The sequence below is a fragment of the Dromaius novaehollandiae genome, chromosome 5 (genome assembly GCF_036370855.1).
Source record: "Dromaius novaehollandiae isolate bDroNov1 chromosome 5, bDroNov1.hap1, whole genome shotgun sequence".
NCBI lineage: Eukaryota > Metazoa > Chordata > Aves > Casuariiformes > Dromaiidae > Dromaius > Dromaius novaehollandiae.
In genome coordinates this window covers 31,501,936-31,514,868 of record NC_088102.1, presented here as the reverse complement: position 1 = coordinate 31,514,868, position 12,933 = coordinate 31,501,936, and the positions used below count along the sequence as shown (strand labels likewise).

General features: G+C 42.3%; 2 protein-coding genes across 7 annotated transcripts in view; one reads left to right on the top strand and one right to left on the bottom strand.

Annotated features, from left to right (window-relative positions):
* The window catches only part of STRN3 (striatin 3), a 67,079-nt gene extending 62,872 nt beyond the window's left edge, over positions 1–4,207 (bottom strand). For 2 of the 4 annotated variants that reach the window (XM_026095093.2, XM_026095094.2), the window contains exon 1: positions 3,671–4,207. In XM_026095093.2, the coding sequence (XP_025950878.1) occupies positions 3,671–3,991 (321 nt within the window). In that variant the 5' untranslated portion in view covers positions 3,992–4,207. The remainder of the gene's footprint in view (positions 1–3,670) is intronic. The other 2 variants (XM_026095095.2, XM_026095096.2) reach the window with 1 other exon arrangement.
* Positions 3,350–12,933, top strand: part of AP4S1 (adaptor related protein complex 4 subunit sigma 1) — a 28,693-nt gene continuing 19,109 nt past the window's right edge. The window contains exons 1-2 of one of the 3 annotated variants that reach the window (XM_064512396.1): positions 3,350–3,504; positions 12,281–12,478. In XM_064512396.1, the coding sequence (XP_064368466.1) occupies positions 12,341–12,478 (138 nt within the window). In that variant the 5' untranslated portion in view covers positions 3,350–3,504; positions 12,281–12,340. Of the gene's footprint in view, positions 3,505–4,210; positions 4,338–12,280; positions 12,479–12,933 lie in introns of those variants that run through there. The other 2 variants (XM_064512397.1, XM_064512398.1) reach the window with 2 other exon arrangements.

The following is a 12,933-nucleotide window of genomic DNA, read 5'->3' as shown; positions in this document are numbered from 1 at the left end:
ATCCTACTGAATTTCCCAGGTAAGTTGCAAGATCTTTGATCTTGGTCCCTCCCCCCACCCCGGAACTCCTCCTTGGCACATCTTTATCTTCCTTCTCTGAGGGCTTCTGTACGTGCATCTCTAAAGTGTTTCCCCATCCATATTTCTTTTATGAGATTACAGTCACTTATCTCCCAAAGGAAACAATTCCTTCTATCAAATACGTAACATCCAGTGACATAGACTGCTATACCTCCTCTAAAGTACAAAAGCATCTAACTAGCCCACAGGGACTGAATTTATCTTGGTATAACAGCTACCAACATCAAGGTCATTATATGGACAGATGTAAATTACAGCTGTAATTACACATTATTTGTTACAGTGAGAATCATTCTTCTTTTAGTTCACAGAATAGAGAACAGATCCGGCCTACTACTTTGAAAGATCTACACACGGAATAAAAGCAGATTAGTTCCTTTGCACACAGAAATGAGAAGATGTTTTAAAAAAAAAAAAAAAAAAAAAAAATGTATTGTGGCAGCCAGTATTACAAATGATGAGAAAAAGATGCTGTTTTAAGTACTGCACACCAATATTCAACATTTCTGTACTTGACTCTACAAACACAGGTTTGACATAATTATGCTGCTTCACTTGTGCACACAGGTACCTAAATAGTTTGAAAAGACAGTGTAAAGTTATTAACATTTAAGAGTTAGAGTCTTTCAGTGACATGAATGTGCGGATTTAAGTCACCTAACACAGGACTACTTCAAAACTGAACAGTTAAGACCAATCATTACAATTATGCTATAAGTAGCTTGTAAGTTAAATTAATTACAAAAATTTGTCCCATACACAGGTAGAACGACTGAGCAAAGCGTCCGATATCATTACGTGATCTGAAAAAGAGTAAGCTGTTACTCCAGGATGCCCCCCCACCCTTTCTAGCAAGCAAAGGGCACTCTTACCAGGGGTCGGCAACTCTCTGAGGTACTTTAACTATACAGGGGGAAAAAAAACGGTGGTGGTGGGGAATCACCCCAAAGTGATATTAGTTTCATACTGTAGATAAGAAAGCATCTTATTCTTCCAAAGAGTAGCAGCCAAAGACTCAATCCTCTGAACAGGTCACTAAAAATCACAAGGTACTGCTGTCATTTGGTTTTCCACATACTTCTTATAAAGCATCACTTACAAAGTTATTGAGACAACTTAGGTTGAAAAAAGCCTGTAATTACCAGCACTGATAATGTTTAGAGAGCTTCTGTAATGTTGAAAGAAGGAAGAAATTACATGCATGGATGAGAGCTGCATCTAAGAAATCCAATTCTCATGGTACATACTTCCATATTTAATAATCTATTTCATGCTACTGAAGTATTTTTTCCTTTCAACCCAGGAGGCCTCAATTCTCTGAAAACTCACACATCTACTTAGGATCACACAGATGAACAGTCTCGGCAGTTTCAACAGGCGAAACTGTAGTTTTGGGTCCAAAATGTTAAGGCTTTGTTAGTCACAAAATAAACTGCGACTTCACAACTTGAGGGTAGAAGAGGAAAAAAGGGGAGAAAAAGAAAAAAGCAGGCCTGTCGAACACATCTCTTCCAAATATATTGTCAACACATTTCTGTAACAGTTACCACCACCATACGGGTTGACATTTAAAATCCAATAGCAATGTCCCCTACATTTCTATACTGGGCTTCCCAGGTTATAAAAAAAGACACCCCCATGCAAATACACTGTGCAGTGACATACGTGTTGTGTCCCAAGACTTGAAACACACATGAAGTAGAGCAAATCAACACACACACAGCCAGGGTCACAACTACCCGAGTACATCCAGAAATAACATGCAAGCAACTGAAACAGTATGACCATGGATGACAAACAATTACAAGCAAAAGCAGGAGACTTGGCAAGAACACATCAAGTGCCTAGAGGCCAAATGAGTTCATAGCAGCACTTTTCAGTCAGATACAGCCTTCAAGGTCTTAGAACTGAGCTCTACATTTACAGCTTAGAATTAGGTACTTCATTTTAAAATAACAAGCCTGTAAGTAAATATTTTCAGATGATTTTCTTTGCTAATGAATGCCCACGAGGCAATTTATTTATTAATGTAGTACTATACTGCTGAGAAAACAAGTGAAATAGCCAGCTGCTCTCTACGGAAAATGCCCACCAGTATGCACCAAACTGATTTTAGAAACAACTGTGTCACAAAGCTTAAAATAGTAAAGCGGTAAGTGAAGTAAATAGTGAAGCCTTTTCATTTGTTCACTTGTTTTTTTGGATTCTTTCTTAATTACAGTACAGTAATTTTTGAACTAAAAACAGTACAAATTACATGCTTATTATAGAGCTGAGAAGTCCTGAAAGAATTACCCAGGCTCAGGTATAGTTCTCGGTTCTGAAATCGGAAAGTATATACATCACAAAAGTTGGCTGCTGTTGCAACATGCTATTAAAGACTCTAATATACAGTGCAATTTGCTGGAATGGTGCCTCAACACAGTAAACATTCACTCAATACATAAATCACAAAAAATTATTTGAAAGCAACGGATTTTGCTGAATACCGTTGTCTATGGTTTTGGCCTATAAAGCAATAATGACTCACCCATTCATTCACACATGGATACCTCAAATTCAGTAATTTTATCATTTGCATATAAATATGTAATAGTCTATGCACGGTTTTATTTTTATGTGCAAAAGAAGTTGGTCGAGGTACCCTTCCTGTAACTCAAAGCAAACACTACTTGGAAGTGATCTATACTGGTCATCAAACACTTTCTCTGTCTCCTACAGGGTTGCTCAAATTCTGTTCCTGACATCAAGTCAGCACTGTTACACATATGAAAACGATCGTGCTCCAGACCTATCAGCTCCTCACTGTTCTCCAGCAGTTGTTTCTCTGATGTGAGATCTCTCAAGAAGTGGGAAAGGAAGCGAGAGGTCGCGTTCAACCTGTCCCAGACCTCGATGCCTGGGAAAACCCTTTACGTGAGATTTACCTGAACACCCCGCTCTAGTCTTCGGCCTCCCCGGGCAGCAAGCACTCTTCACAACCCCTCTCCCCGCCGAGCAACGCTCGCCGAGCGTCGAGGAGGCTGCAGCCTCCCCGGGCCCGGAGGCTCTCGCTCTCCGCGACCTGCCGCCCAGGCTGCGGAGGCCGCCGGCCCCGAGAGCCCCCGAGTCATTGTGCTCAGGCGCCCACAGCGGCTGTCACGGCGCGCCCCGCTCTGCCCGGCGGCCGGGAAGGGGGGCAGCAGGCCCGCGCCCAGGCAGCGGCCGCCCGCGCTCGGCTCGGCCTCCTCCGGGCGCCGCACGGCGGGTGCGGGCGAGACCTGCGAGCGGCGGCTGCCGCCGCGGCCGGAGCGCAGGCGGGCGCCATGCTAAAAACCAAAATGGCTGCCCCAGGGAAAGGAGCCCAGCGCGGGCCGTGAGCGGCCGCGCCGCCGCCAGCCCGGCCGACCGGCGCCGTCGCTTCGCCCGTCGCACCTCGCCCAGGTACCGCCCCCGAGCCGCAGCGGCCCTCTCCCGGCCGGCCCGGCCTTGGGGCCCGGCAGGCTCCGCTTCCCGCGGCGGCTCCGCTCCCGCGCCCCGAGCGCGGCCCGGCCCCGGCGCCCGCACGGCCCGCGCCGCGCTCCCCGCGGAGCCCGCCCCGGCCGCGTACCTGCAGCTCGGCCCGCTCCACCTCCCAGTGCGCCCGCTCCATCTCGAAGCGGGCCCACTCGTGCTGGATGTAGTGCAGGATCCCCGGGATGGTGTAGTGCTGGGGCCGGGACAGCTCGGCGGGGCCAGCCGCCTCCTGGCCGGCCGGGGCCGCGGGGCCCTGCGGCTGCTGCCCTCCTCCTCCTCCTCCGCCGGCCCCGGCCCCCACGCAGCCCCCACCCGACTGCAGGTTCATGTTCCCACCCGCCTGCGGCGGCGGCTGCTGCGGTCTCGGGGCGGCCGCCATCCCGCCGCCTCCTCCGGCTCCGGGGTGCTCGTCCATTGTCTGCGGGGAGCCCTCCTCCTCGTCCCGCGGCGGGGGCCTGGAGCAGGGGCCAGGGAGGGGGTGAGCGGAGCTGGCTGGGACGGGGAGGAGGGGGGGGCGGGCCGGGAGCGGGGCGGAGGGGGGCCGCGCCGAGCAGTATCCGGGTGTCAGAGCAGCGCCGAGCCGCCGCCAGCCGCCATTACAGCCGCCGAGCCGTCGGCCCACCCACCCGCGGCCGGGCGGGGGAGCGGGGCGGCGCGCGGGGGATGCCGGGAACCGCTTCCCTCGCTCCCCCGTCTTCCCTCTCGCGGCCGGGCTCGGCCGCTGTGGGACGCGTGCGCATGCGCCCGCGCCTGCCAGGGAGGTAAGCGCCGTGCCCGAGGGGCGGGGGAGCGCTGAGGCGGGAGCGCGGCGGCGCCGCTGACTTCTGAGGGCGCGGAGGCGGTTGCTGCCCTTCGTTCTGCACCGCGGGACGGACCGCGCTCGGGGTTAGCCGGCGGCACGCTGCCGAGGAGTAGCCGCTCGGGCAGCGGCCCTCGTTTCCCTGCTGTGCCCCGTCAGGCCGCCGCGCGCCGCCCCGCCTCGCCTGTCGCGGCGCGAGTTAAGATGGTGCCCGGGCGGCCGCGCTGTCCGTCGAGCGGCGGCGGCGGCAGCGGGATCGCAGGAAGGCTGCAAACGGCTCGTTTGCCTAAGTTTTGGCAGTAGCATCGTGCCGGGACACAGCCCCGCGACGTTTTGGAAGCTCCGTTCTCTGGGAGTTTAAAAAAGAAGAGTTTGTAGAAATAATTCTCGTTTTGGCCATTAGCTATGCTGTGGGCCTTAGCTCATCGTTTTCATTTAATAAGAAATAAAGCAGGATGAGTTAGGCCAAAGATGCCGCTTTGTTTTTCCAAGCACGTATTTGCCAGCGGCCTTGGGGGGAGCCAGGTGGTGGCAGGGCCTTGGCACCCCCAGGCCGGAGGGGCTGGCCACACGCGCAAGCGCACTGCTTTGCTTTTTAAACTGATGTGCAGAAAAGCAGGTGAGAGGTTGAAGAGCTTAAGTCATTAAAATTTAGTGTAATTTAATGGTACATTTAATTTACCTCACAAGTAGGGAACTTTCAAATAGGTTTCTTAAATTCATTGTACGTCTGGGGAAGTTGCCTGATCATTTTTAATGAATGGTCATTTTTGAAGTATCTCACTGAAAGATGAGGGATTTGTGTAACATTTTTCTCTGTCCCTTGATGGGAAGGGAAGGTGCATGTCTCCTCTCTCTCCTTTTCCACATGAGAGACATTTTTTCAAGGCACTATTGGTTTGTTTCACCTGGTTAGTTTTATCTGTGATAGCAAATGCTCTATTTATTGCTGTAGTATGGATAAGGTCAAATTATCTTAGTTAGAAATTATTGCTCTGAAATGCAGCATTTGTAAGTTATCATCTCCTATTTGAAGTGACTTGCAGGTCACCCACTCTAAGTAAGACTGATTTTCTTTTGCCTCTCTTGCAAATGTCTACATACTGTACTCATTCAGTAAGAATATGGATAGTTTTCTAAATAAGGCTCACTCTGGATAGATCTGGAATTAAGTATTGGTGTTTCTCTACTAATCTGTCCTTGGGTACATTCTGATATTTCAGTTGTTTTACCCATTCCTACGTCTTCTCCACTGAATCATTTCCTACTAAAATTTAATCCTGCAATCTTCCTGATTCCATACAGATTAGCCTATCTAAATCCAACCTCTTTCCACATCAGCAGATTTTTTTCATTGTCCAAGGACAGTATTGAGTCATTACCAGAAATTAATACTTACCTCTCAACAAATTTAGCCTTTTTTCAGTTACAATCTTAAGGTATTCCCTGTTCCTGAATATACAGGAGTTACTGCAGTTTCATTCTGTTACTATATTCAGCCAAGATTTTGACAACTAAGCAGCAAAGGAAAACTTTTTTACTCTTTCCTTCCTCCTCGACTTCCCTAGAATAATAAGGTTGCTTTTCTAAAATGCCTGATCCTGGAGTTGAACACAGTGATTTCTTTTAAAGCAACATAGACAGTGTTTCATCTTTAGATGAACTATGTTTTGTACAGTAACAAGATCTACAATACAAAAATGAGTTCTATTACTGATAAAAAGTAGTAACACTGTATGTGATTGTTATTAAAGCCTTGCCCATGGTCAGAACAAAAATAGGAAGAATAAGGGTATTGATTACATGAGTTGTCTTCATTCGTTACATATCTTTTTACAATAAGTGCATAGCCAAATAGTTTAATAGACTAATGTGTACGTCAAAAATATTTGTTCCCATGCTGTCACCTGCTTGTACCTCTACCAGTTAGACATTTTTCTCTCTCTTCACTTCTATTTCCAGTTTAACCCGTTTTGTTTTACATTTAGTATATACATAAAGTACAATTAAAACACAGTTCTGCATCCAGAAAACCAGTGCAGTGTTCATTTATACCCTTGTATTGAGTTGAACAATGCAGTAAGTTACGAGCTTATACTTCTATCTAACATTCAGTTTTAATTCTTGGTGAAGCAGATTTTTAAAAAAGGAGTCATGCATTTCTTGTTTGTCGGATCTAATCTCTTATATTTTAAGTGAGATCCCTAAATTGTTGCAAAACTTTGTTATAGCACAGTAACTAAAATTCCTCTAGACCTTTGGACATTGACTAGAGTAGTTTTACCTCTACAGTAGATAGAAAACTAATTTGAATGATAGCTGTAATACCAGATGTAAGTCTCAAACTCAGTTTGTGTGGTTTTTTGTTAATTATGTATCAGAGTATGTATGAATATTGGTGGAATCTCTGACAAAATAAGCTAATGTCAAGTGTTTGTATCTACTGGAAGAGTACTTAAAATTATGTTTTATTGAGTTTACTGCATGTGGAATTTGCTGTGTTGGCCACACTGGAGATTTAAGACCTTTTTATCTACAGAACAGGTATTGCAGGCTTTGCCTCTCTGAGAGGTCTCAACCACTGTCTTTTCAGATACTGGTTTAGGGGTGTGACTCGCAAACAGGGACAACTTTCATTGAGGTGTCTCATGAGGTTACTGCTGCCTACAGAGCTGACATGTCCTGGAAGCAGTTCCTGAACCATCAGTTTCTCGTCATTCTGAAGTAAACCAGACAGGTTTATATTTGTCTTGAAATACAAGGCTGTTAGGTAAATGTTTCACAAACGCCTTAGCTACCTGTACAGGCAGGGGAGGATGAGTCTGCTTGGGGGCAGTAAAATCAAGAAGCGTGTCTTCATGAGCCAGGGTCCTTAGTTTTCAGCCTGTCTGCTGGTTTAGAACGAGTTAAAGCTATTGTATTGTAATTCATCGAAGATTATATCGTCTGTCCATCTACAACTGTGAGTCACACAAGCCAATCACGATACCAGTTTCTCTTGTAGATGTTCATCTGCAAGAGCTACTTTAAAGAGGGTACGATCTTAAACACAGTGTGACAAGATAGATTTAAATTACAGTAGTTACACTGTAGTAGATGTGCATGCCAAATTATGCTTACAGAACAGATTTCTTGTGAAGGAAATGAAGGAGAGAGCTACTCATTCAGGAAGGTAATTTGTTTTGAAGGAAAGTTTGCAATTTTAAGACATTTTTATGTCTTTTACTGATGCCCTGTTCTCTACATGTAATACATTCCTTTTTTTTTTTTTTTTGAGGCTTTTGGCTTTTGCTTCTTGGGAGTCTTCATTTTGTCATGCAGTTTTGTAGGTGTTTCATGGATAGGGGAAGAATGCTGCAGGCTATTCTGGACAAAATTTCTAATGCATGGTTGCCTGTGGTTGGAAGAGCTGGATTTGACAGTCCATCAGGATCTGGATAGTCCCTTCCAGTCCTCTGTTCCTAAGCCCATTTGTGATGCAGATAGTTGTCCAGAGACCTGGAGTGAGAATGCCTATTCATTTCTGACAAACAGCCTTCAGATAGTAGTGTCTTTTCATTACTAAAATGAGCAAAATAATGGCAGTGATATGAAAGGCTTGCATCTTGCACCAGTTTCCTTGAACCATTTGATTCTGTATGCATAAAAACAGTAATTCACGTTGCATTTGTATGAATATGCATGTACACATGCAGGTATGTGCGGGACACAGAAAAGTACGTGAGAATTGTAACAGGAAATACAACTGGCTTCATAAATAGAGACTGATTATTGATCATAAAGGGTAGCTTCTAAAATACACAGAGCTTGATGAAGGAGTGGGAGACCCATCGCCATGCATAGATATGCTTTTTGTTTGTTTACTACACTTTACAGATCTCTTTACATTTTATATATGGAAAATTCATTTTAACATATCTGTAAGCGAAGATGAAAGGAGGAGAAATAAGCTTTGTTCATAGAAACAAAGCTCAATAATTTAATTTTTTTTTTTTTTGGCCTGAATTGTGCAAGCATAGGCTTTTGTGTCTATAGGAAAATTTTTCAGAATTATTTTTAAAGGAAAGAAAAAACTTAAGATATTTTTATTTTTAACACTGGAGTAATTCTCAAAGGCAGCTTCTGAAACTATGCTTGCATGCTTTTCAAAATCATTTTTTTATTTGTACATGCAAATCAGAGAATTTATTTCAGTATTTCTGCACAAAATTGTGTGCTTGTACTGCCATTTGTTTGAGCAAAATCTATGGTTGTAATTTTGGAAGCTATCTTTTGGCCTAGTAGGAAAGTACTTACATCAATGATTAGTGATACCAGTGGACATCTCCATTTTGTATGTTAATCACCTGTTCTAATGTTGTAAATAATGCTTGCCACATAAATTACAGATTACACATTCCAATTCTACTATGGTTCTACCTCTATTACAGCATGGTTCATTTTTTTATATCTGTTCTGGTAAGATAATTTGTAAGGATTAAAAAAGAGTTCTGGTCCGTAATATTTTCATGTGTAAAACAATCCAGGGCATTCAAAAGAATACATACAGATTAAAATAGTCATAACATTAGAAAAGGATTAACCATGTAGAAAGATTAGGTTCATAAGGGAATAATTAGGATTAGGGGCCAATCTTGCACTAGGATCCACCTGTATCAATTCTTCGTGTATTTTTCTGTGAGATCTTGCTTTACCGGTGACCCAAAATGTGACAACTCTGTCAGTGCTGCTGGGGTAGTTATACTGTCCTCCCTTTCTCAGGTCTCACTTCAATATCCTCCGACATGTTATGCCTCAGGCTTTTACTCTTTCAAGATGGAATTATGTAACTTGCATGCTTTCTGAGAACAGGGCTTTGGTTATGCTCCAGAGCACCACACGTGACTAAATTATTAAAATAGCTTAGAAACAGCTTGCTCAAAACAAAGGACTATTAATTCATACGTCAGCAGTATCAAACACAAAGACAAAGTAGAAACCTAAGAAATAAAAAAGAAAAATGTGTATGTCTTTCTCATTATCTTTGTTGTTCAGACACACACAATTTGCAGTTCGGAGGAGCAACATGCTCTTGGTCTCTGAGCTTGCTAGTTTTTCATTAAAAACAATGGGCAGCATTTCTTAGGTTGGTCTTCTTTCAGGCTGCGACCCTTTTCCTAGGACCTTTTAGGGTTTAGGTTTCTTTTGCCCACAAGGTTGGTCGCAGGGAGAGTACCTCTTGCTGGTCTGGAAGGAGTCACTCGCTGTCACTACTTTTTGGAAGCTTTGCGTCCAGAAATGACTTGTTTGTCTCACTGTTCTACCTTTTGTTCTTTATTCCTCAAAATAGTAAGACATCTCTTCCTATTGCAACTCTATAACTTCAAGCAGAAATACAAAACAGAAGAGGAAAAAATAGCCACACATAAAATGCAGAAAAGATCATACAGATTCCCATTTTGTCACAAATGTACACTTAAGCTGCCATCCGACAGAGAAGATCCCTTAATAAATATCCCTCTAGGTCCTTCTTCTGTCCTAATTACCTCGTTCATTGTTCTCAGAGAACCAGCTCCACTGGTTCTGAAATGCAGGGCACAGTCAACAAGCTGTGTTTGCCACAACAGTTTTTTTCAGCAGCATTTACTGACATTCATGACTATTCTGTCTGCGTGAATCAACAAACGTACATTTGTGTCCTCAACATAAAGAGACCTTACAGTGTTTACAGAAGGTGAGCAAACTGTGAGACTGTCCTCATTCCAAACAGATTCTGTTGTAACTTGTATTGATTCCTCTTCTGGACTCCCTTTCCTTGGAGGTGCCCTACAGACAAGAGCAGATTAAAGAGAAGTTTACAGAATAACAGATAAATTTGCTTGCAGATGCAGGATAATGTGAGGGGAGAGTTCTCCCTGTCAGATGATAACCTGTGATATTTTCCTTCATTCGAAGGACTTGCACAGATTTAATGGAGAAAATATATATACTCATCCTCTGCCCATTTCAGATATAATGTTACCTGTTTTGAAGAGCTGTATTTCCTCCCAGGATGCTTTTCTGAAATACGTCTGTGTGAACCTGGTCTTGTGATTTGTTGTGTGATTTCTCCCCCACCCATATGTATTTTAAAACTGTTTAGATCATACGGTACTTTCTCAAGGATAAGAAATGCCCCAATGACATCTTCTACTTGTTTATTCTTATAGGAGATATATTTGGCAAAAACTCAAATTAATATTTTTTCAGTTCTTCAGCTTCTAAAGTTACAATTTTAATGTGGCTTCAGGTATCTTACTGGCAATACTTCTGAGGCTGTAGATAACACTATATACATAAATCATCAATCTTCATTTAGTTAAGAAGTGAATTCTAAGTATCAGGTCTAATTAGTAAAGATGCATTTAGTATAGAAATGTAAATTTCTTCGTGTGTGGAATAAATCACCATATCTGAGGATAATGGGATCACTTTCTTGAGATACAGGTGATGATAATAGAAGTGGCTTTTCTTTCAGAAAATAATTAAGTGACCAGTGTTAATCAGAAGTAAGCAATACTTAATGGTACTTAATGGTATCATGATATATTGGAATTCTTTCTATTGCTATCATGAAGTATTCAGAAAAGTACCAGATTCATGAACGAATCACCCATAAATAATGTATAAGTTTGTGCAAGTTCTTTATAGTATGAGGCAGTGCCTATGCAACTTGCCTAGTTATAAAAGTATATGTTTAAGTATCTATGAAGCTGCTGACTCAGAGACCAATTCTATTCTTTGTATGTTTTCCCTTAGTGCAGAAATGCTTTTCTGCATTAAGATATATTGTTTTTACACAAAGAACTATACCATATTGTTTTGTGGATTCCTGACATGTTTTCTTCAGTTTGTCCTTTCTTATAGGAGCTGTCAGATCTTAGGGAGAATATTTGCATTATACCTTGGTAAAGCACCAGGCAAGGAACAAGCCTTCAGAGTAGGAATAATGAAATGGCTTTTGCAGTAGCTGCTGTATTTCCAGTGCATAAACCTCAAGAGCATATGGGCCAATAAGTCTGTGATCCAAATGGAGAGACAGATGGAAAACATTATGGTGACTGTTTTCTGGCATTAAAGAAAATAACCCAGAACTTTTATTTAAAAGAATTATATTCTGCAGTTTAACTTTCTTGCACACTTTTCAAAACATGAAAGATTTCAGTTACTTGTTTAGCAAACAGATTGTGATATATGCTGTGCTCTCTTTAATAGCCTTTTTCATTGTCCATCGTATATAGCATAGTTACATTATACAACTGTATTTCAATGGCATTGTGTGGATTAATAGTAATTTAGCCTGAGACTAAGCTGTTTCAAGTAATTAACGTGAACAGATTTCTCATTAGCTAAGAGCCACGCTTACTTTTCATCAAGTACAGAACCTACCTTTACTTTCATTATGGGAAAGTGGACTGGAGAAAAGAGTTTTTGTTGCCCCCCCCCCCCCCCAAAAAAAGACAAATTTTGCTTTTATGAGCAAATGCCTGCTGTGTTAATCTTATGTTTTGGTATTGGGTAAATTTCTGATAAGATGTACTCAAGCCAGTTAGCATGCTAAAGTAAAATTGTGAATAGATTTATGATTTTGAAGAAGAAATCGTTAGCCTCCCCCCAAATCACAGTGTTCTACATAGAAACGAAATTGCCTGATAGTGTGAAAGGTAATTTATTGTATAGTTTGTGATTATTTGTACGAAAAAAAATTGGAGTTTTACTTGTAGAATGCGTGCAGAAAGACCAGAGGGTTTTTTTCTGTGTTCTGTGGTCTATGTTCTAGCAATAAGCTCAGTCTTAAACATCAGTGAATTTGTGCTGGCTCGCTTTTAGGAAGTCTTTTATAACTCCTATGTATACTTTTTCTTTTTTTTCCCTCCCCCCCCACAGAAATACTCTTAATTACTGCACCCTATATTCAGAACTACTGCTGAGATTAACAAAAAAGAAATGATAAAATTTTTTCTTATGGTGAACAAACAAGGTCAGACGAGACTCTCTAGATATTATGAGCATGTGGAAATTCATAAACGGACGATGCTGGAAGCTGAAGTAATCAAAAACTGTCTCTCCCGTTCAAAGGATCAGGTAAGCTTTTGTATTTTTTTCTCTAGCCATTTTATTTTAAACCAGATTACAAAACATTAGCACCTCACACCTTTTATGTAAGTAATTCTGAAAAGAAAACATGTCAGCTTCTGTTGCAGGCCATGACTTCATTTGTACTCATGGAGAGAAAAGCTGTATTTTTAGATTATGTGTTCACTCAGATGCTCTGTTACTCCATGTTGAATAAATACGTTTTTCTGAGGTTTATAGAGTTATCTGTTTCTTCAAAGGAGCCCAGAAGTCTAGGAGGAATTTCTTTTATCCTGTTATTACCTGTCTAACAGTGATCTATAGATAGATATTATTGCTTCTTTGCCAGAAAGTAATAAATATAGTACTGGCAGCTCTAAGTTAAAAACTTATGAGAGAGGATCTCAAATCATGAAATTATGATCTAAAATGTGTGTGTGGGGGGGCTAAACACAATTTTTAGG